This window comes from Mycteria americana, unplaced genomic scaffold (genome assembly GCF_035582795.1).
Source record: "Mycteria americana isolate JAX WOST 10 ecotype Jacksonville Zoo and Gardens unplaced genomic scaffold, USCA_MyAme_1.0 Scaffold_247, whole genome shotgun sequence".
In the NCBI taxonomy this organism is placed as follows: Eukaryota; Metazoa; Chordata; class Aves; order Ciconiiformes; family Ciconiidae; genus Mycteria; species Mycteria americana.
This window is the reverse complement of record NW_027445586.1, coordinates 1-21,684: the sequence shown is the minus strand read 5'-3', so window position 1 is coordinate 21,684 and position 21,684 is coordinate 1. Positions and strand designations below refer to the sequence as shown.

At 62.9% G+C, this 21,684-nt stretch overlaps 2 protein-coding genes and 1 long non-coding RNA gene across 3 annotated transcripts; 2 read left to right on the top strand and 1 right to left on the bottom strand.

The window, feature by feature from the left end:
* Positions 1 to 863: 863 nt before the first annotated feature.
* APEX1 (apurinic/apyrimidinic endodeoxyribonuclease 1) lies at positions 864 to 10,795 on the top strand. Its single transcript, XM_075489642.1, has 4 exons — positions 864 to 1,013; positions 4,268 to 4,425; positions 6,171 to 6,363; positions 10,264 to 10,795. Exons 1-4 carry the CDS (start codon positions 959 to 961, stop codon positions 10,776 to 10,778), a joined length of 921 nt encoding a protein of 306 aa, XP_075345757.1. The 5' UTR covers positions 864 to 958; the 3' UTR covers positions 10,779 to 10,795.
* Positions 10,796 to 14,031: 3,236 nt separating this feature from the next.
* Positions 14,032 to 17,075, top strand: LOC142403405 (uncharacterized). Its single transcript, XR_012773653.1, has 4 exons — positions 14,032 to 14,248; positions 14,342 to 15,496; positions 15,590 to 16,665; positions 16,912 to 17,075. It is a non-coding gene; the product is annotated as an uncharacterized LOC142403405 (long non-coding RNA).
* A 2,465-nt stretch (positions 17,076 to 19,540) lies between these two features.
* LOC142403403 (type 1 phosphatidylinositol 4,5-bisphosphate 4-phosphatase-like) lies at positions 19,541 to 21,473 on the bottom strand (the record flags this gene model as incomplete). Its single annotated transcript, XM_075489641.1, has 5 exons — positions 19,541 to 19,849; positions 20,677 to 20,767; positions 20,885 to 20,972; positions 21,075 to 21,180; positions 21,429 to 21,473. Coding segments are annotated over 5 exons (474 nt in total), but the record flags the coding sequence as incomplete, so codon positions are not given.
* Positions 21,474 to 21,684: the final 211 nt, after the last annotated feature.

Sequence of the window (21,684 nt, the reverse complement as noted above, 5' to 3'; positions counted from 1 at the left end):
CCCGATCGCGTCACTTCCGGCCGCCGCGCGCCAGAAGTGACGCGCCCGCCCGGCGCCCGCCCTCCCCTCCCACCCCCGCCGTGACGCGGCGACGCTTCCGCTTCCGGTCCCGCCTCCCGCCCCGCACGCGGAGCCGCTCGGGCGCGCGCGCGCTGCCGCCGCCGCCGCCGCCGCCGCTGATTGGTCCCGGCCTCACACCGGGAGGCGCCGGTTGGGCGGTGCTTAAGGTACGGCGGGCGCTGATTGGCTGCGGGGGGACGGGACGGGAACGGGACGGGACGGACGGAGGGCGGTGATTGGTGGGGGGGGGCGGGCGCTCATTGGTTCCCGCGGGCGGGGGCGGGGGGGGGTGGATAAGGGGGGGGCGCTGATTGGCTGCGGGGGGGGGGGGGACGGGCGCTGATTGGCTTCCGCGGGGGGGGCGGGGGGGGGGGGGTAACTGGTCTGTTTGGGCGCTGATTGGCTCCGGTTTGGGCCCCGGTGGACGCTGATTGGCTCCGGTTTGGCCCGCGGGGGACGCTGATTGGCTCCGGTTTGGGCCCCGGGGGACGCTGATTGGCTCCGGTTCGGGCCCCCGGCGGGCTGGGATTGGCCGCCACGTGGCCACGGCGGGCGCCGATTGGCTGCGGCGCGGCGGCGGCGGTCCCCGATTGGCCGATTCAAGCGAGGCGGCGCGCTGATTGGCTGGCCGGCGGGGGGGGGGGGGGGGCGGGTCCCGCGCTGACGCCTGTCTCCCTCTTCCAGGGGCGGAGCTTGAGCCCGAGGGGCGTGGCCACCACCCGGGGGCGGAGCCTGAGCCCGGGGGGCGGAGCCCGAGCCCAGGGCAGAGCCCCGGGGGTGAAGCCTCAGCCCGAGGGGGGGGGCGGAGCCAGAGGCCGGTGGGCGGAGCCTGTGGCGGAGGGGCGGGGCCTGTGGCGGAGGGGGCGGGGCCTGCGGCCGAGGGGCGGGGCCTGCGGCGATGCCGAAGCGCAGCAAGAAGGAGGCGGCCGAGGGCGACGCCGGGGAGGGGGCGGGTGAGTGCCCACCAGTACGGACCAGTATAGACCAGTATGGACCAGTAGGGACCAGTATAGACCAGTATGGACCAGTACGGACCAGTATAGACCAGTATAGACCTCTATAGACCAGCATGGGCGAGTATAGACCAGTACAGACCAGTATAGATTGACCAGTACAGACCAGTAGAGGCCAGTACAGACCAGTATAGATCAGTATGGACCAGTACAGACCAATATAGACCAGTATAGACTTCTATAGACCAGTATGGACCAGTATAGACCAGTACAGACCAGTATAGATCGACCAGTACAGACCAGTAGAGGCCAGTACAGACCAGTATAGATCAGTATGGACCAGTATGGACCAATATAGACCAGTATAGACCAGTAAGGACCAGTATAGACCAATATAGACCAGTATAGACCTCTATAGACCAGTAGAGACCAGTATAGACCAGTGCAGACCAGTATAGATTGACCCGTACAGACCAGTATAGGCCAGTACAGACCAGTATAGACCTGTGTAGAGCAGTACGGGCCAGTGTAGACCAGTACAGACCACTATGGACCAGTGTGGACCAGTATAGACCTGTATAAACCAATATAGACCAGTAGAGGCCTGAATAGGCCAGTACGGACCAGTATAGACCAGTATGGACCAGTATAGGCCAGTATGAACCAGTATAGAGCACTACAGACCAGTATAGATCGACCAGTATGGACCAGTATAGATCTGTACAGGCTAGTATGGACCAGTAGAGACCACTACAGACCAGTATAGATCTGTACAGACTAGTATGGACCAGTATAGACCAGTACAGACCAGTATGGACTAGTATGGACCCGTATGGACTTGTACGGACCAGTATGGACTAGTATAGACATGTATGGACCAGTACAGGCCAGTATAGGCCAGTACAGACCAGTATAGACCTGTACAGGCCATTATGGACAAATATAGATCAGTACAGACCAGTATGAACCAGTACAAACCTGTATAGACCAGTACAGACCTGTATAGACCAGTATAGACCTGTATGGATCAGTATGCACCAGTACAGACCAGTATAGGCTTGTATGGACCAATACAGACAAGTATAGACCAGTACAAACCAGTATAAGTCTCTATAGACCGGTACGGGCAAGTATACATCAGTACGGGCCAGTATTGACCAGTACAAACCTGTATAGACCAGTATAGACCAGTATAGATTTATGTAGACCAGTATAGACCTGTACAGGCTAATATGGACCAGTACAGACCAGTATAGGCTTGTATGGACCAGTATAAACCAGTATAGGTCTCTATAAACCAGTATAGATGGACCACTATAAACCAGTACAGACTGATATAAACCAGTACAGACCAGTATAGACCTGTGTGGATCAATATGGAGCAGTATAGACCTGTATACACCAGTATGGACCAGCATCAACCAGTATAGACCAGTATAGAGCGATGTAGGCCAGTATGGACCAGTACAGAGCAATACGGGGGGGGGAGGGAGGGGCAAACCAGTATAACCCAGTATGGATCTCCCAGTTGCTTCTCAGTGCATCCCAGTATGTCCCAGTATATCCCAGAGCCCCCCAGTCCCTCCCAGTTCTCTCCCAGTCCCTCCCAGTCCCCCTAAACCCCCTCCCAGTCCCTCCCAGTGGCTCCCAGTGCCGTCCCAGTCCCTCCCAGTGCCCCTATCTCCCCTCCTACCTCCCTCCCAGTCCCCCCCAGTCCCTCCCAGTTCCCCCCTCATTTCCCCCCCAGTCCCATCCCAATCCCTCCCAGTCCCTGCCAGTCCCCCCCAGTCCCTCCCAGTCCCCCCCCATTTCCCTCCCAGTCCCATCCCAGTCCCTCCCAGTCCCTCCCAGTTCCCCCCCAGTCCCATCCCAGTTCCCGCGCAGTTGCCCCCAGTCTCTCCCAGTCTCTTCCAGTCACATCCCAGTCCCCCCCAGTCCCATCCCAGTCCCTCCCAGTTCCCCCCAGTCCCTCCCAGTCCCCCCAGTTCCCCCCAGTCTCCTCCCAGTTCCCCCCCAGTCCCCCCCCAGTCCCATCCCAGTCCCCCCCAGTCCCTCCCACTTTCCCCCAGTCTCATCCCAGTCCCCCCCAGTCCCTCCCACTTTCCCCCAGTCTCATCCCAGTCCCCCCCAGTCCCATCCCAGTTCCCTCCCAGTTCCCTCCCAGTCCCATCCCAGTCCCCCCCAGTCCCCCCCAGTCCCTCCCAGTCCCTCCCAGTTCCCCCCAGTCCCATCCCAGTCCCCCCCCAGTGCTTCCCAGTGCCCCCCAGTCCCTCCCAGTTCCCCCCAGTCCCCTCCAGTCCCATCCCAGTGCTTCCCAGTCCCCCCCAGTTCCCCCCAGTCCCATCCCAGTGCTTCCCAGTCCCCCCCAGTCCCCCCCAGTCCCCCCCCAGTGCTTCCCAGTGCCCCCCAGTCCCTCCCAGTTCCCCCCAGTCCCCTCCAGTCCCATCCCAGTGCTTCCCAGTCCCCCCCAGTTCCCCCCAGTCCCATCCCAGTCCCCCCCAGTCCCATCCCAGTTCCCCCCAGTCCCTTCCAGTCTCTCCCAGTCCCCTCCAGTCCCTCCCAGTTCCCCCCCCAGTCCCCCCCAGTCCCATCCCAGTTCCCTCCCAGTCCCTCCCAGTCCCCCCCAGTTCCCTCCCAGTCCCATCCCAGTCCCTCCCAGTCCCCCCCAGTCCCATCCCAGTCCCCCCCAGCCCCCCCCAGTCCCTCCCAGTCCCTCCCAGTTCCCCCCAGTCCCATCGCAGTCTCCCCCAGTCCCTCCCAGTTCCCTCCCAGTCCCTCCCAGTCCCCCCCAGTTCCCCCCAGTCCCATCGCAGTCTCCCCCAGTCCCTCCCAGTGCCCCTATCTCCCCTCCTACCTCCCTCCCAGTCCCCCCCAGTTCCCCCCAGTCCCATCCCAGTTCCCTCCCAGTCCCTCCCAGTCCCCCCCCAGTCCCCCCCAGTCCCATCCCAGTCCCCCCCAGTCCCTCCCAGTTCCCCCCAGTCCCATCCCAGTTCCCGCCCAGTCCCTCCCAGTCTCTCCCAGTCCCCTCCAGTCCCTCCCAGTCCCCCCCAGTCCCTCCCAGTTCCCCCCAGTCCCATCCCAGTTCCCGCCCAGTCCCTCCCAGTCTCTCCCAGTCCCCTCCAGTCCCTCCCAGTGCTTCCCAGTCCCTCCCAGTTCCCCCCCAGTCCCATCCCAGTTCCCGCCCAGTCCCCTCCAGTCCCTCCCAGTTCCCCCCCAGTCCCCCCCAGCCCCCCCTGACCCCGCCTCCCCCGCAGGGCACCGCCCCCGGAAGGCGGGGCGAGCGGAGGACCCGCCCCCGTACGAGGACCCGCCCCCGCGGGAGGTGGCTCCGGGCGGGCAGCGCTGCACCCTGCGCGTGACGTCATGGAACGTGGGCGGGCTGCGCGCCTGGGTGCGCAAGGGGGGGCTGCAGGTAGGGGCGGGCCCGGAAGTGGGGGGGGGACCGGAAGTGGGGGGACCCGGAAGTGGGGGGGGAGGGGGAACCCTGAAATGGGGGTGGGGGGACCCGGAAGTGGGGGGGGCTGGAACCTGGGGAAACCCGGAAGTGTGGGGGGCTGGAACCAGGGGGGGACCCGGAAGTGGGGGGGACCCGGAAGTGGGGGGGACCCCGGAACCCGGGGGGGGAGGGGGAACCCTGAAATGGGGGGGGGGACCCGGAAGTGGGGGGGATGGAACCTGGGGGGAACCCGGAAGTGGGGGGACCCGGAAGTGGAGGGGGGGCTGGAACCTGGGGGGAACCCGGAAGTGGGGGGGGGGCTGGAACCTGGGGGGATCCCGGAAGTGGGGGGGACGCGGAAGTGGGGGGGATGGAACCTGGGGGGAACCCGGAAGTGGGGGGACCCGGAAGTGGAGGGGGGGCTGGAACCTGGGGGGGAACCCGGAAGTGGGGGGGGGCTGGAACCTGGGGGGATCCCGGAAGTGGGGGGGACGCGGAAGTGGGGGGGGGCTGGAACCTGGGGGGGACCCGGAAGTGGGGGGGACCCCGGAACCCGGGGGGGGGAACCTGAAATGGGGGGGGGGGTACCCGGAAGTGGGGGGGTGTGGAACCTGGGGGGAAACCCGGAAGTGGGGGAACCCGGAAGTGGGGGGGCTGGAACCTGGGGGGAACCCGGAAGTGGGGGGACCCGAAGTGTGGGGGGGGCTGGAACCTGGGGGGAACCCGGAAGTGGGGGGACCCTGGAACCTGGGGGGAACCCGCAAGTGGGGTGGCGGGAACCTGGTGGGAACCCGGAAGTGGGGGGGTGCTGGAACCTGGGGGGGAACCCGGAAGTGGGGGGAACCTGGAAGTGGGGGGGTGCTGGAACCTGGGGGGAACCCGGAAGTGGGGGAACCCGGAAGTGGGGTGGTGCAGGAACCTGGAGGGAACCCGGAAGTGGGGGTCTGGAACCTGGGGGGAACCCGGAAGTGGGGGGAACCCGGAAGTGGGGGGACCCTGGAACCTGGGGGGGGAACCCGGAAGTGGGGGAACACGGAAGTGGGAGCAGCTGGAACCTGGGGAGGAACCCGGAAGTGGGGTGGTGCAGGAACCTGGGGGAGAACCCGGAAGTGGGGGGAACCTGGAAGTGGGGGGGTGCTGGAACCTGGGGGGAACCCGGAAGTGGGGGGAACCCGGAAGTGGGGTGGTGCAGGAACCTGGGGGGAAGCCGGAAGTGGGGGGCTGGAACCTGGGGGGAACCCGGAAGTGGGGGGAACCCGGAAGTGGGGTGACCCTGGAACCTGGGGGGAACCCGGAAGTGGGGGGGGGCTGGAACCTGGGGGGAACCCGGAAGTGGGGGAACCCGGAAGTGGGGGGACCCTGGAACCTGGGGGGGAACCCGGAAGTGGGGGGACCTTGGAACCTGGGGGGGAACCCGGAAGTGGGGGGACCCTGGAACCTGGGGGGAACCCGGAAGTGGGGGGACCCGGAAGTGGGGGGGGTTGGAACCTGGGGAGGAACCCGGAAGTGGGGGAACCCGGAAGTGGGAGCGGCTGGAACCTGGGGGGGAACCCGGAAGTGGGGGGAACCCGGAAGTGGGGTGACCCTGGAACCTGGGGGGGAACCCGGAAGTGGGGGAACCCGGAAGTGGGGTGACCCTGGAACCTGGGGGGGAACCCGGAAGTGGGGGTCCGCCCCCCCCCCCCCGGCCCCCCCCCCACCCGCGGCCCCCTCTCCGGCAGTGGGTGCAGGAGGAGGCCCCCGACGTCCTCTGCCTGCAGGAGACCAAGTGCGGGGGCCCGGCCGTGCCCCCCGAGGTCCGCGCCCTGCCGGGCTTGCCCCACCAGTTCTGGGCTAGCCCCGAGGGCCGGCCCGGCTACGGCGGCGTGGGGCTGCTGGCCCGCCACGAGCCCCTCAGCGTCACCTACGGCATCGGTGAGACCCCCCGGTAGCCCCCCGCCAGCCCCCCGAGTGGCCCCTGGGGCCGCCAAATAGGCCCCGGGGGCCACCGAATATCCCCTTGGGACCACCGAATATCCCCCTGGGACCACCAAATATCCCCTTGGGACCGCCAAGTTGCACCCCGGGATTCCCAAGTAGCCCCTGGGACCACCGGGGAGCCCCCCGCGACCAGCGAGTAGCTCCTCAGGACCACCAAATATCCCCCGGGACCACCAAGTAGCCCCTTGGGACCACCAAATATCCCCCAGGGCCACCAAGTAGCCCCCCGCAACCACCGAGTAGCCCGTGGGACCACCAAATATCCCCCCCAGGACCACCAAGTAGCCCCTGGGGCCACCAAATATCCCATATGGCCACCAAGTAGCCCCCCCAGACCACCGGGTAGCCCCCTGGGACCCCCAAGTAGCCCCTGGGACCACCAAATATCTCCCCGGGACCACCAAGTAGCCCCTGAGGCAACCAAATATTCCCCAGGGCCACCAAGTAGCCCCCCAGGACCCCCGAGTAGCCCCCGGGACCCCCAAGTAGCCCCCCCGGGAGCACTAAGTAGCCCCCAGGACCACCAAATATCCCCCCGGGACCACCAAGTCGCACCCCAGGACCCCCAAGTAGCCCCTGGGACCCCCAAGTAGCCCCTGGGACCATTTAGTAGCCCCTTGGGACCACCAAATATCCCCCCGGGGCCACCAAGTAGCCCCTCAGGACCCCCAAGTAGCCCTTGCAACCCCGAAGTAGCCCCCCACGACCCCCAAGTAGCCCCCCGGGACCCCCAAATAGCCCCTGGGACCCCCAAGTAGCCCACCACAACCCCCAAGTAGCCCCCCACGACCCCCAGGTAGCCCCCAGGACCCCCGAGTAGCCCCCTGGCACCCCCAGGTAGCCCTGCGGGACCCCCAAATATCCCCCACGACCCCCAAGTAGCCCTCTGTGACCCCCAAGTAGCCCCCCAGGACCCCTAAGTAGCCTCCTGCAACCCCCAGGTAGCCCCCCATGACCCCCAAGTAGCCCCCGGGACCCCTAAGTAGCCCCCCGGGACCCCTAGGTAGCCCCTGGGACCCCTAAGTAGCCCCCGGGACCCCCAAGTAGCCCCCTGTGACCCCCAAGTAGCCCCCCAGGACCCCTAAGTAGCCCCCGCAACCCCCAAGTAGCCTCCCAGGACCCCCAAGTAGCCCTCTGCAACCCCCAGGTAGCCCCCCATGACCCCCAAGTAGCCCCCAGGACCCCTAAGTAGCCCCCCGGGACCCCCAGGTAGCCCCTGGGACCCCCAAATATCCCCCACGACCCCCAAGTAGCCCCCTGTGACCCCCAAGTAGCCCCCCAGGACCCCTAAGTAGCCCCCGCAACCCCCAAGTAGCCTCCCAGGACCCCTAAGTAGCTCCCTGCAACCCCCAGGTAGCCCCCCATGACCCCCAGGTAGCCCCCGGGACCCCTAAGTAGCCCCCCGGGACCCCCAGGTAGCCCCTGGGACCCCCAAATATCCCCCACGACCCCTAAGTAGCCCCCTGTGACCCCCAAGTAGCCCCCCAGGACCCCTAAGTAGCTCCCGCAACCCCCAGGTAGCCCCCCATGACCCCCAGATAGCCCCCGGGACCCCCAAGTAGCCCCCGGGACCCCTAAGTAGCCCCCCGGGACCCCCAGGTAGCCCCTGGGACCCCTAAGTAGCCCCCGGGACCCCTAAGTAGCCCATAGCCCCCCCCAGATCTCCCCCTGCCCCCCAATTTGTCCCCGTTGGCCACCAGCGCTCTTCGGTTGGCTCCCAGTTGCCCCCAGTTGCCCCCAGTTGCACTTTATTTGCCCCCAGTTGACTTCCAGTTGGCCCCGGTTGCCCCCCACTTGCCCCCTGTTGCCCCTCATTGCCCCCAGTTGCCCCCCAATGGCCCCCAGTTGCCCTCCAGTTGCTCCCAGTTGCCCCCCAGTTGCCCCCAGTTGCCCCAGTTGCCCCCAACTGCCTCAGTTGCCCCTCAGTTGCCCCCCAGTTGCCCCCAGTTGCCCTCAGTTGCCCCCCATTACCCCCAGTTGCCCCCCAACTGTCTCAGTTGCCCCTGGCTACCCCTAGTTGCCCCCCATTGCCCCCAGTTGCCCCCCAAGTGCCTCAGTTGCCCCCAGTTGCCCCCCAATTGACCCCAGTTGCCCCCCAATTGCCCACAGTTGCCCCCAGTTGCCCTCACTCGATCTCCAGTTGCCCCCAGTTGCCCTCAGTTGCCCCCCAACCGCCTCAGTTGCCCCCAGTTGCCCTCACTTGATCTCCAGTTGCCCCCCAACTGCCTCAGTTGCCCCCCAATTACCCCCAGTTGCCCCCCAATTGCCTCCAGTTGCCCCTGGCTACCCCCAGTTGCCCCCCAATTGCCTCAGTTGCCCCCCAATTACCCCCAGTTGCCCTTCAATTGCCCCCAGTTGCCCCCCAACTGCCTTAGTTGCCCCTCAACCGCCTCAGTTGCCCCCAGTTGCCCTCCAACTGCCCCAGTTGCCCCCAGCTACTCTCAGTTGCCCCCCATTGCCCCCAGTTGCCCCCAATTGCCCCCAGTTGCCCCCCAACTACCTCAGTTGCCCCCCAATTACCCCCAGTTGCCCCCCAATTGCCTCCAGTTGCCCCCCAATTACTCCCAGTTGCCCTCCAATTGCCCCCAGTTGCCCCCCCATTGCCTCAGTTGCCCCCCAACCGCCTCAGTTGCCCCCAGTTGCCCTCACTCGCTCTCCAGTTGCCCCCAATTGCCTTAGTTGCCCCCCAATTGCCCCAGTTGCCTCCCAACCGCCTCAGTTGCCCCCAGTTGCCCTCACTCGCTCTCCAGTTGCCCCCAGTTGCCCCCAGTTGCCCCCCAATTGCCTCAGTTGCTCCCCAACCGCCTCACTTGCCCCCAGTTGCCCCTCAGTTGCCTCAGTTGGTCTCCAGTTGCCCCCAGTTGCCCTCACTCGATCTCCAGTTGCCCCCAGCTGCCCTCAGTCGCCCCCCAACCGCCTCAGTTGCCCCCAGTTGCCCTCACTCGATCTCCAGTTGCCCCCCAATTGCCCCAGTCGCCCCCCAATTGCCTCAGTTGCCCCCAGTTGCCCTCACTTGCTCTCCAGTTGCCCCCAGTTGCCCCAGTTGCTCCCCATTGCCCCCAGTTGCCCCCAGTTGCCCCCAATTGCCCCCAGTTGCCCCCCAACTGCCTCAGTTGCCCCCCAATTACCCCCAGTTGCCCCCCAATTGCCTCCAGTTGCCCCTGGCTACCCCTAGTTGCCCCCCAATTGCCTCAGTTGCCCTCCAATTGCCCCCAGTTGCCCCCCAACTGCCTCAGTTGCCCCCCAATTACCCCCAGTTGCCCTCTAATTGCCCCCAGTTGCCCCCCAACTGCCTCAGTTGCCCCCCAACCGCCTCAGTTGCCCCCAGTTGCCCTCCAACTGCCCCAGTTGCCCCCAGCTATTCTCAGTTGCCCCCCATTGCCCCCAGTTGCCCCCCATTGCCCCCAGTTGCCCCCCAACTACCTCAGTTGCCCCCCAATTACCCCCAGTTGCCCCCCAATTGCCTCCAGTTGCCCCCCAATTGCCCCCAGTTGCCCCCCAATTACCCCCAGTTGCCCTCCAATTGCCCCCAGTTGCCCCCCCATTGCCTCAGTTGCCCCCCAACCGCCTCAGTTGCCCCCAGTTGCCCTCACTCGATCTCCAGTTGCCCCCCAACTGCCTCAGTTGCCCCCAGCTACTCTCAGTTGCCCCCCATTGCCCCCAGTTGCCCCCCATTGCCCCCAGTTGCCCCCCAACTACCTCAGTTGCCCCCCAATTACCCCCAGTCGCCCCCCACCCGCCCCAGTTGCCCCCGGCTACCCCCCCCCCCTCCCCCCCTCCGTGCCCGACGTGACCCCCCCTCCCCCGTCCCCCCCCCCCTCCCCCCCCCGGCAGGCGAGGAGGAGCACGACCGCGAAGGCCGGGTGGTGACGGCCGAATTCCCCGCCCTTTTCGTGGTGGCCGCTTACGTCCCCAACGCCGGGCGGGGCCTGGCCCGCTTGGCCTACCGCCAACGCTGGGACGCCGCCTTCCGCTCTTACCTCACCCGCCTGGACGCCCGCAAACCCGTCGCCCTTTGCGGCGACCTCAACGTGGCCCACGCCGAAATCGACCTCCGCCACCCCCGCGCCAACCGCCGCTCGGCCGGTTTCACCCCCGAGGAACGCCGGGGTTTCGGCGCTTTGTTGGACGCCGGTTTTTTGGATTCCTTCCGCCATCTTTATCCCGACGTCCCCCACGCCTACACCTTCTGGACCTACTTGGGGGGCGCCCGCCAACGCAACGTGGGGTGGCGCCTGGATTATTTCGTCATCTCCCGCCGCCTGGAAGGGGCCCTCTGCGACAGCAAGATCCGCTCCCGCGTCCTGGGCAGCGACCACTGCCCCATCAGCCTCTACCTCGCCCTATAGCGCCCGCGGCGCCCCGTGAGTTGCTCCGCCCCCCACCCCCCCCCTCCAAATCGGGTTGAGGTGATGTCGTGGCGGCCTGAGGGTGCCGTCGAGCTCTGCTCGGTCAGAATTCCACCCGAAACGCCCCCAAATGGGGTTGAGGTGATGTCATTGCGGTCAACGTGGCGTCATGATGATCTCAACAACTTCTATTTGGCCATAAATTTGCTCTAAATGCTCCCAAATGGGGTTGAGGTGATGTCATCATGGTCAACATGGCGTCACGATGATCTCAACAACCTCTACTTGGCCATAAATTTGCTGGAAATGCCTCCAAATTGGGTTCAGGTGATGTCATCGTGGTCCATGTGAGGTCATGATGGTCTCAACAACTTCTACTTGGCCATAAATCTGCCCTGAATGGCCTAAAATTGGGTTGAGGTGATGTCATCGCGGTCAACATGATGTCATGATGGTGCCATCAAGCTCTGCTTGGCCATAATTCAAGCCAAAACACCCCCAAATGGGGTTGAGGTGATGTCATCGTGGTCTATGTGAGGTCATGATGGGCCCATCAACCTCTACTTAGCCATAAATTTGCTCTAAATGCTCCCAAATCGGGTTGAGGTGATGTCATGGCGGCCTGAGGGTGCCGTCGAGCTCTGCTTGGTCATAATTCCACCCGAAACGCCCCCAAATGGGGTTGAGGTGATGTCATTGTGGTCAACGTGGCGTCATGATGGTCTCAACAATCTTTACTTGGCCATAGATTTGTTGGAAATGCCCCCAAATTGACTTGAGGTGATGTCATCGTGGTCAACATGGCGTCATGATGGCGCCATCAAGCTCTACTTGGCCATAAATCTACTCTGAACGGCCTAAAATTGGGTTGAGGTGATGTCATCGTGGTCAACATGGCGTCATGATGATCTCAACAACTTCTATTTGGCCATAAATTTGCTCTAAATGCTCCCAAATGGGGTTGAGGTGATGTCATCATGGTCAACATGGCGTCACGATGATCTCAACAACCTCTACTTGGCCATAAATGTGCCCTGAATGGCCTAAAATTGGGTTGAGGTGATGTCATCGCGGTCAACATGACATCATGGTAGTCCTATCAACCTTTACTTGAGTATAATTCAAGCCGAAACACCCCCAAATTGTGTTGAGGTGATGTCATCGTGGTCCATGTGAGGTCATGATGGGCCCATCAACCTCTACTTGGCCATAAATTTGCTCTAAATGCTCCCAAATGGGGTTGAGGTGATGTCATCACGGTCAACATGGCGTCAAGATGGTCTCAACAATCTCTACATGGCCATAGATTTGCTGGAAATGCTCCCAAATTGGCTTGAGGTGATGTCATCGTGGTCAACATGGCGTCATGATGATCTCAACAACCTCTACTTGGCCATAAATTTGCTCTACGTGCCACCAAATGGGGTTGAGGTGATGTCATCGTGGTCCGTATGAGATCATCATGGCGCCATCAACCTCTACTTGGCCATAAATCTACTCTGAACGGCCTAAAATTGGGTTGAGGTGATGTCATCGTGGTCAACATGGCGTCATGATGGTGCCATCAACCTCTACTTGACCATAAATTTGCTCTAAATGCTCCCAAATGGGGTTGAGGTGATGTCATCATGGTCAACATGGCGTCATGATGATCTCAACAACCTCTACTTGGCCATAAATTTGCTGGAAATGCCTCCAAATTGGGTTCAGGTGATGTCATCGTGGTCCATGTGAGGTCATGATGGTCTCAACAACTTCTACTTGGCCATAAATCTGCCCTGAATGGCCTAAAATTGGGTTGAGGTGATGTCATCGCGGTCAACATGATGTCATGATGGTGCCATCAAGCTCTGCTTGGCCATAATTCAAGCCGAAACACCCCCAAATGGGGTTGAGGTGATGTCATCGTGGTCTATGTGAGGTCATGATGGGCCCATCAACCTCTACTTAGCCATAAATTTGCTCTAAATGCTCCCAAATCGGGTTGAGGTGATGTCATGGCGGCCTGAGGGTGCCGTCGAGCTCTGCTTGGTCATAATTCCACCCGAAACGCCCCCAAATGGGGTTGAGGTGATGTCATTGTGGTCAACGTGGCGTCATGATGGTCTCAACAATCTCTACTTGGCCATAGATTTGTTGGAAATGCCCCCAAATTGACTTGAGGTGATGTCATAGTGGTCAACATGGCATCATGATGGCGCCATCAAGCTCTACTTGGCCATAAATCTACTCTGAACGGCCTAAAATTGGGTTGAGGTGATGTCATCGTGGTCAACATGGCGTCATGATGATCTCAACAACTTCTATTTGGCCATAAATTTGCTCTAAATGCTCCCAAATGGGGTTGAGGTGATGTCATCACGATCAACATGGCGTCATGATGATGTCAACAACCTCTACTTGGCCATAAATTTGCTGGAAATGCCCCCAAATGGGGTTGAGGTGATGTCATCGTGGTCCACGTGAGGTCATGATGGGCCCATCAACCTCTACTTGGCCATAAATCTGCCCTGAACGCCCTAAAATTGGCTTGAGGTGATGTCATCACCGTCAACATGACATCATGATGTTGCCATCCACCTCTCCTTGGCCGTAATTCCACCCGACCCCCCCCCAAATGGGGTTGAGGTGATGTCATCGTGGTCCGTATGAGGTCATGATGGTCCTCTGAACGTCTCCTTGGCCATGAATCTGCCGTAAACGCCCCCAAATGGGGTTGAGGTGATGTCATCATGGTCCGTATGAGGTCATGATGGTCCTCTGAACGTCTCCTTGGCCATAAATCTGCCGTAAACGCCCCCAAATGGGGTTGAGGTGATGTCATCGCGGTCAGCATGACATCACGATGGGGCCACCAACCTCTACGCGGCCCTCATTCCACCCCAAACGCCCGGAGGTAAAGTCGCCGCGATGTCATCGCGGTCTATACGGCGCCATGATGCTCTCATCAACCTCTCCTTGACCCTGTAGGCATCCTATAGCTCCATAGGTTGGGTCTTCATGAGGTCATCATGGTCTATATGAGACCACGGTGGCCCCATCAAGCTCTCATTGACCCTATAGGCATCCTATAGCTCCATAGGTTGGGTCTACATGAGGTCATCATGGTCCATATGGGGCCATGGTGGCCCCATCAACCTCGAGTTGACCCTATAGATATTCTATAGCTCCATAGGTTGGGTCTCCATGAGGCCATCATGGTCTATATGGGGCCATGGTGGCCCCATCAACCTTGAGTTGACCCTATAGACATCCTATAGCTCCATAGGTTGGGTCTACATGAGGTCATCATGGTCTATATGGGGCCATGGTGGCCCCATCAACCTTGAGTTGACCCTATAGACATCCTATAGCTCCATAGGTTGGGTCTCCATGAGGTCATCATGGCCTATATGGGGCTATGGTGGCCCCATCAAGCTCTCATTGACCCTATAGACATCCTATAGCTCCATAGGTTGGGTCTACATGAGGTCATCGTGGTCTATATGGGGCCATGGTGGCCCCATCAACCTCGAGTTGACCCTATAGACATTCTATAGGTCCATGGCTTGGATTTATGTGAGGTTATCACCGTCTATACGTGATCCTGGTGGCCCCACCGACCTCTAGCTGACCCTATAGACATCCTATGGCTCCATAGGTTGGGTCTCCATGAGGTCATCATGGTCTATATGGGGCCATGGTGGCCCCATTGACCTCAAGTTGACCCTATAGACATCCTATAGCTCCATGGCTTGGATTTACGTGAGGTTATCACCATCTATACGTGATCCTGGTGGCCCCACCGACCTCTAGCTGACCCTATAGACATCCTATGGCTCCATAGGTTGGGTCTCCATGAGGCCATCATGGTCTATATGGGGCCATGGTGGCCCCACCGACCTCTCGTTGACCCTATAGACATTCTATGGCTCCATAGGTTGGGTCTCCATGAGGTCATCATGGTCTATATGAGGCCATGGTGGCCCCATCAAGCTCTCATTGACCCTATAGACATCCTATGGCTCCATAGGTTGGGTCTTCATGAGGCCATCATGGTCTATATGGGGCCATGGTGGCCCCATTGACCTCAAGTTGACCCTATAGACGTCCTATAGGTCCATGGGTTGGATTTATGTGAGTTTATCACCGTCTATACGTGATCCTGGTGGCCCCACCGACCTCTAGCTGACCCTATAGACATCCTATGGCTCCATAGGTTGGGTCTCCATGAGGCCATCATGGTCTATATGGGGCCATGGTGGCCCCACCGACCTCTCGTTGACCCTATAGACATTCTATGGCTCCATAGGTTGGGTCTTCATGAGGTCATCATGGTCTATATGAGGCCATGATGGCCCCATCAAGCTCTCATTGACCCTATAGACATCCTATAGCTCCATAGGTTGGGTCTTCATGAGGTCATCATGGTCTATATGGGGCCATGGTGGCCCTACCGACCTCTCGTTGACCCTATAGACATCCTATAGCTCCATGTCTTGGATTTACGTGAGGTTATCACCGTCTATACGTGATCCTGGTGGCCCCACCAACCTTTTGATGACCCTATAGGCATTCTATAGCTCCATAGCTTGGATCTACATGACGTCATGATGGTCTTCGTTGACCCTATAGACATCCTATAGCTCCATAATTTGGATTTACATAAGGCCATCATGGTCTATATGGGGCCATGGTGGCCCCATCGACCTCTCGTTGACCCTATAGACATTCTATAGGTCCATGGGTTGGATTTATGTGAGCTTATCACCGTCTATACGTGATGCTGGTGGCCCTATCGACCTTTCATTGACCGTGTAGGCATCCTATAGCTCTATACGTTGGGTCTCCATGAGGCCATCATGGTCTATATGGGGCCATGGTGGCCCCATCGACCTCGAATTGGCCCTATAGATGTCCTATAGGTCCATGGGTTGGATTTACATGAGGCCATCGCGGTCTATACGTGATCCTGGTGGCCCCATCGACCTCTAGCTGACCCTATAGGCACCCTATGGCTCCATAGGGGGGGGGTCTCCATGAGGCCATCGTGGTCTATATGGGGTCACGGTGGCCTCATGAGCCTTTACTTGTCCTTCCAGGCATCCTATAGATCCGTAGGCTGGGTCTGCACGAGGCCATCCCGGTCTATACGGCACCACGACGCTTCTACGCGGGCCTGCAGCCGTCCTTCCCGCCCATAAGCTCCATCTATACGGGACCGTCGCGCCCTTCCCGGCGCCGCGCTGGTCCCACCCGCCTCCGCCTCACCCTATAGACGTTTCACGCGCCCTCCGCCCCTCCTGTAGCCCCCTATAGGGATCTATAGGGGGTCACCCCTTCTCCCCCTCCTTGGGGCCTACCGGCTCCTCCCTGGCCCTATAGCCACCATAGGGTCCCCCCCCCCTTACGTCTCGAGCTTCTTGCTGGGGTCACCCTATGGCCAGGCGCCCTATAGCCTCCTATAGCCCCCGCCTCCATGCATGAGCTCCTCCTATAGGGCTGGAGGATCTATAGGTGCCCCATAGGGCCTTGCGGTGCTACGGGGGCCCACGAGCCTTCCTATAGGGCGTTCCTATATAGACCCCGTCGAGACCCCCCGCCCCCCATGACCCCCTATAGATTCCCTCGGACCTACACAGCCCCCCGGAGACCCCCCCCCAGCCCCTATAGATCCTCTCCCAGCCGCTACGAGCCCCCCCCCCCAGATCCCACTCAACCCCTATAGCTTCTCCGGACCCCTATAGATCCCCCTGACCCCTATAGCCTCTCCCAGCTCCTCTAGGTCCCCCCCGTCCCCTATAGAACGCTACAGATCCCTTTCTCCCCTCTATAGAACTCTACAGATCTGCCCCCAACCCTTACAGCCCCCACCTGATCCCTATAGATCCCCAGCTGACCCCTATAGGTCCCCCCCTGACCCCTATAGGTCCCCCCCAGCCCTTACAGACTCCGCCTGATCCCTATAAATCCTCCCCCCACCCTTATAGACCCCAGCTGACCCCATAGACCCCCCCCGACCCCTATAGATACCCCCCAACCCCCATAGACCCCCACCTGACCCCTATAGATACCCCCCAACCCCCATAGACCCCCACCTGACCCCTACAGATTCTTCTCTGACCCCTATAGATCCTACCCCCGAGCCTTACAGCCCTCACCTGACCCCTATAGATCCCCACGTGACCCCTATAGACCCAACCTGACCCCTATAGATCCCCACGTGACCCCTATAGACCCCACGTGACCCCTATAGATCCCCACGTGACCCCTATAGACCCCACCTGAACCCTACAGATCCCCCCCCGGACCCCTATAGATCCCGACCTAGCCCCTATAGATCCCCCCCCCCCCCCCCCCAGACTCCCCCTGCCCCCTATAGATCCCCCCCCCTCTTACAGACCCCCCCTGCCCCCTATAGACCCCCCCCTGGCCCCTATAGACCCCCCCCCGCCCCCTATAGACCCCCCCTGCCCCCTATAGATCCCCCCCCACCCCCTCATAGCTCCTCCCCCTCCTTACAGACATCTCCCCCCCACCACCCCATAGCCCCTCCCCCACCCCATAGCCCCTCCCCCACCCCCACAGCCCCTCCCCGAGCCCCTATAGCCCCCATAGGGGGCCGGCGCAACCCTCAGGGATCCCTCCCCCCCCCCCCCCCCATCCCCTATATATTTTTTACCCCCCCGGGGGGGGGCGGAGCCAATAAAATCCGTTGCTGAACCAGGCGGGTGTGGGGGGGCCCCGGAAGGGGGCGGGTTTATTTACAGCCCTGGCCCCGCCCCCCCCCCGCTTGGGGGGGGGAGGAGCTTCTCCTTAAATAGATATATATATATACAGCGAGGGGCGGGGCCTATATACAGCGGGGGGGGGGGGCGGGGCTTGGGCCGGGCGCATGCTGGGAAGGGGGAGGAGCGGTGGCCCGGAGGGTGGGGCCAAGTGCATGCTGGGAGGGGAGGAGGGGCGGGGCGGGGCACCAAGATGGCGGCCAGGTTGGAAGAGGCACTCCAAGATGGCCGCCGCCTCAAGGGGGTGAGCCAAGATGGCCGCCGGAGCGGAAGGAAGTACCCCAAGATGGCCGCCGGACCGGAAGAATCCATCCAAGATGGCCGCCGGACCGGAAGACTCAATCCAAGATGGCCGCCGGACCGGAAGACTTCATCCAAGATGGCCGCCGGACCGGAAGGAGCCACCCAAGATGGCCGCCGGACCGGAAGACTCCATCCAAGATGGCCGCCGCCATGCGGGGTGGCTCCAAGATGGCGGCCGCACCGGAAGCATCCGCCCAAGATGGCCGCCAGGCCCGCAAGCGCCAAGATGGCGGCTCCAGGCGTCGTTAGCGTGTCACAAGCGTGTCCGGCGACGTCACAGGCGCCCGGGGGCGGGTCCGAAGCGCGTGAGGTCACCGGGCGTGGCGGAGGCGCGTCAGCAGCGTCGCGTGATGTAGGCGTATCCGCCGCGGGTCACGTGACGCGGGCGTGTCAGCTGCTAAGGAGCGCGTCACGCGTCATAAACGTGTCCGAGCCGGGTCACGTGACGCGGGTGCGGCCCCCCCCCCCGGGGTCACGTGACGCAGGCGGGTCCGACGCAGGTCGCGTGATGCAAGCGTGTCGCGAGCGTGTCACCTGACGCAGGCGTGTCCCACACGGGTCACATGACGCAGGCGCGTCCGAGGCGTGTCACGTGATGCGAGCGTGTCCCAGACGTGTCACATGACGCAGGCGACACACGTCACATGACGCAGGCGTGTCCGAGGCGTGTCACATGACGCAGGCGTGTCCCAGGCGTGTCACATGACGCAGGCGTGTCCAACACACGTCGCATGATGCAAGCGTCTTGCAAGCGTGTCACATGACGCAGGCGTGTCCGAGCCGTGTCACATGATGCAGGCGTCTCCAACACATGTCACATGACGCAGGCGTGTCCGAGGCGTGTCACATGATGTGAGCGCGTCCCAGACGTGTCACACGACGCAGGCATCCGACACACATCACGTGACGCAGGCATGTCCGAGGCGTGTCACATGACGTAGGCGTGTCCAACACATGTCACATGATGCGTGTCGCGTGTCACATGATGCAGGCGTGTCCAACACACGTCGCATGATGCAAGCGTGTCGCAACCGTGTCACACGACGCAGGCGTGTGCCAGGCGTGTCACATGACGCAGGCATCCGACACGCATCACATGACGCAGGCGTGTGCAAGGCGTGTCACATGACGCAGGCGTGTCCAACACGTCACATGATGTAAGCGTGTCGCAACTGTGTCACATAACGCAGGCGTGTCCCAGGCGTGTCACATGACGCAGGCGTGTCCAACACACGTCGCATGATGCAAGCGTCTTGCAAGCGTGTCACATGACACAGGCGTGTCCAACACGTCACATGACGTAAGCATCTTGCAAGCGTGTCGCATAACACAGGCGTGTCCCATGCGTGTCACATGACGTAGGCGTGTCCGAGGCATGTCACATGATGCAGGCGTCTCCAACACACGTCACATGATGCAAGCGTGTCGCAACCGTGTCACATGACGCAGGCATCCAACACACATCACATGACGCAGGCATGTCCGAGGCGTGTCACATGACGCAGGCGTGTCCAACACACGTCGCATGATGCAAGCGTCTTGCAAGCGTGTCACATGACGCAGGCGTGTCCCAAGCATGTCACATGATGCAGGCGTGTCCGAGGCATGTCACATGATGCAGGCGTCTCCAACACACGTCATATGACGCAGGCGTGTCCAACACATGACACATGATGCGTGTCGCATGTCACATGATGCAGCCGTGTCCCAGCCGTGTCACGTGACGCAGGGGCGTGGCCGCCGTCTCCCATCCAATCCCGGTGGCCGGGGCGGGGCTGTGGGGGGCGGGGGTGGGGGAGGGGGGCGTGTCCTCGGGGCGGGGGGGGGCGGGGCGTGCGGCGGGCGGGGTGGGCGTGGTCAGGCGCGGGGGGGGAGGGGCTGGCTGACGCGGACGCAGCCCCAATAGGCCGCCCGCAGCAGACACGCCCCCGCCCCCGCCCCCAGCAGGGCCCAGCCCGCGTGCAGGGGGCGGAGCCTCCGCGCCGGCACCCACGTGCCCACCTGGGGGGAGGGGCCGCGTCGGCGGGGGGGAGGGGTGCAGACACGCCCCTTCCCCTCCCCCCCCCCCCATACCCCCACCCCCCCACACCATGCGGGTTCCTGGATCCCCCTTTAGCCCCGCCCCCGTTAAGCCCCGCCCCCTTTAACCCCGCCCCTTGAAGCTCCTCCTGCCTCATGCCCCTCCCCCTCCAAGCCCCTCCCCCTTAAGCCACTCCCCTCCAAGCCCCTCCCCCTCCAAGCTCCCCCCCCTTCACCCCCCCCGGTGCCTCCTGAAACCCCGCCCCCGAAGCCCGCCCCCTCCAAGCCCCTCCCCCTGAAAGCCCCGCCCCTCAAGCACCCCCACACCCCTGTCTCTCCCGAAGCCCCGCCCCCTCCAAGCCCCGCCCCTCAATCAGCCCCCCACCCCTGGGTCTCCCGAAGCCCCGCCCCCTTTACGCCCCGCCCCTAACCCCACTCCTCGAAGCCCCGCCCCCCCAAAGCCCCTCCCCCTCGAAGCCCCTCCCCCCAAAGCTCCTCCCCCTCGAAGCCCCTCCCCCTCGAAGCCCCTCCCCTCAACACCCCCAAACCCCCCAGCTCCCCCAAACCCCCACCCCCCCTTTAAACCCCACCCCTTTAGACCACGCCCCCTTTAGACCACGCCCCCCTCCAACCACGCCCCCCTCCCTTCACCCCCCCCCCCCCAGCTCCCCCCTCAACCCCCTCCCCCCCCAGGCCCCTCCCTCCTCGAAGCCCCTCCCCCCCGAGGCCCCTCCCTCCCGAAGCCCCGCCCCTCCCCGAGGCCCCGCCCCCCTCGAAGCCCCGCCCCCTCCCCAGGCCCCGCCCCTCACCGCCAGCCCGGCGGCGGCCCCGGCCATGAGCAGGGCCAGGAGGAGGCAGCAGAGGCAGCGGCGGCGCGGGAAGCGGCGGCCAATGGCGGAGCTGGGGGGGCGGAGTCAGGGCGGGGGGGGGCGGGGCCAGACATCCGGGCCACGCCCCCCCTCCCCACCCCCCCCACCCCCCCCCCCCCCAAAAAAAGGGGGCGGGGCCGGTACTTACACCTTGCGGCAGTGCGGGCAGCGGGCCAGGGTGCGGTCGGTGAGCTCCGCCCACTGCGGGGAGGGGGCGGGGTCAGCGCCGACCCACACTTGGGGGGCGGGACCCACGCTTAGGGGGCGGGGACCCACACTTGGGGGGCGGGGACCACCACCTAAGGGGCGGGGACCCATGTAAAGGGGGCAGGACCCACACTTGGGGGGCGGGGACCCACACTTGGGGGGTGGGGACCCACACTTAGGGGGCGGGGCCCCACATTTGGGGGGCGACAGACGCATATATGGGGGCGGGAGCACTGTCTAGGGGGTGTGGACCCATATAAAGGGGGCGGGACCCACACTTGGGGGGCGGGGACCCACATTTGGGGGGGGCAGACACATATACAGGGGGCGGGACTGCCACCTAGGGGGCGTGGCCCCATGTAAAGGGGGCGGGACCCCCACTGGGGGGGCGGGGGCCCACACTTGGGGGGCGGGGCCCCATATATAGGGGGCAGGACCCCCACTTGGGGGGCGGGGACCCACACTTAGGGGGTGGGGACCCCCACTTGGGGGGGGGGGCCAGACACATATACAGGGGGCGGTGCCACCATCTAGGGGGCGGGGCCCCATGTAAAGGGGGCGGGACCCCCACTTGGGGGGGGGGCCATGTAAAGGGGGCGGGCCCCACACTTAGGGGGCGGGGCGCCACACTTAAGGGGGGGGACAGATGTATATATGGGGGGCGGGACCCCCACCTAGGGGGCGGGGCCCCATGTAAAGTGGGCGGGACCCCCACTTGGGGGGCGGGGCCCCATGTAAAGG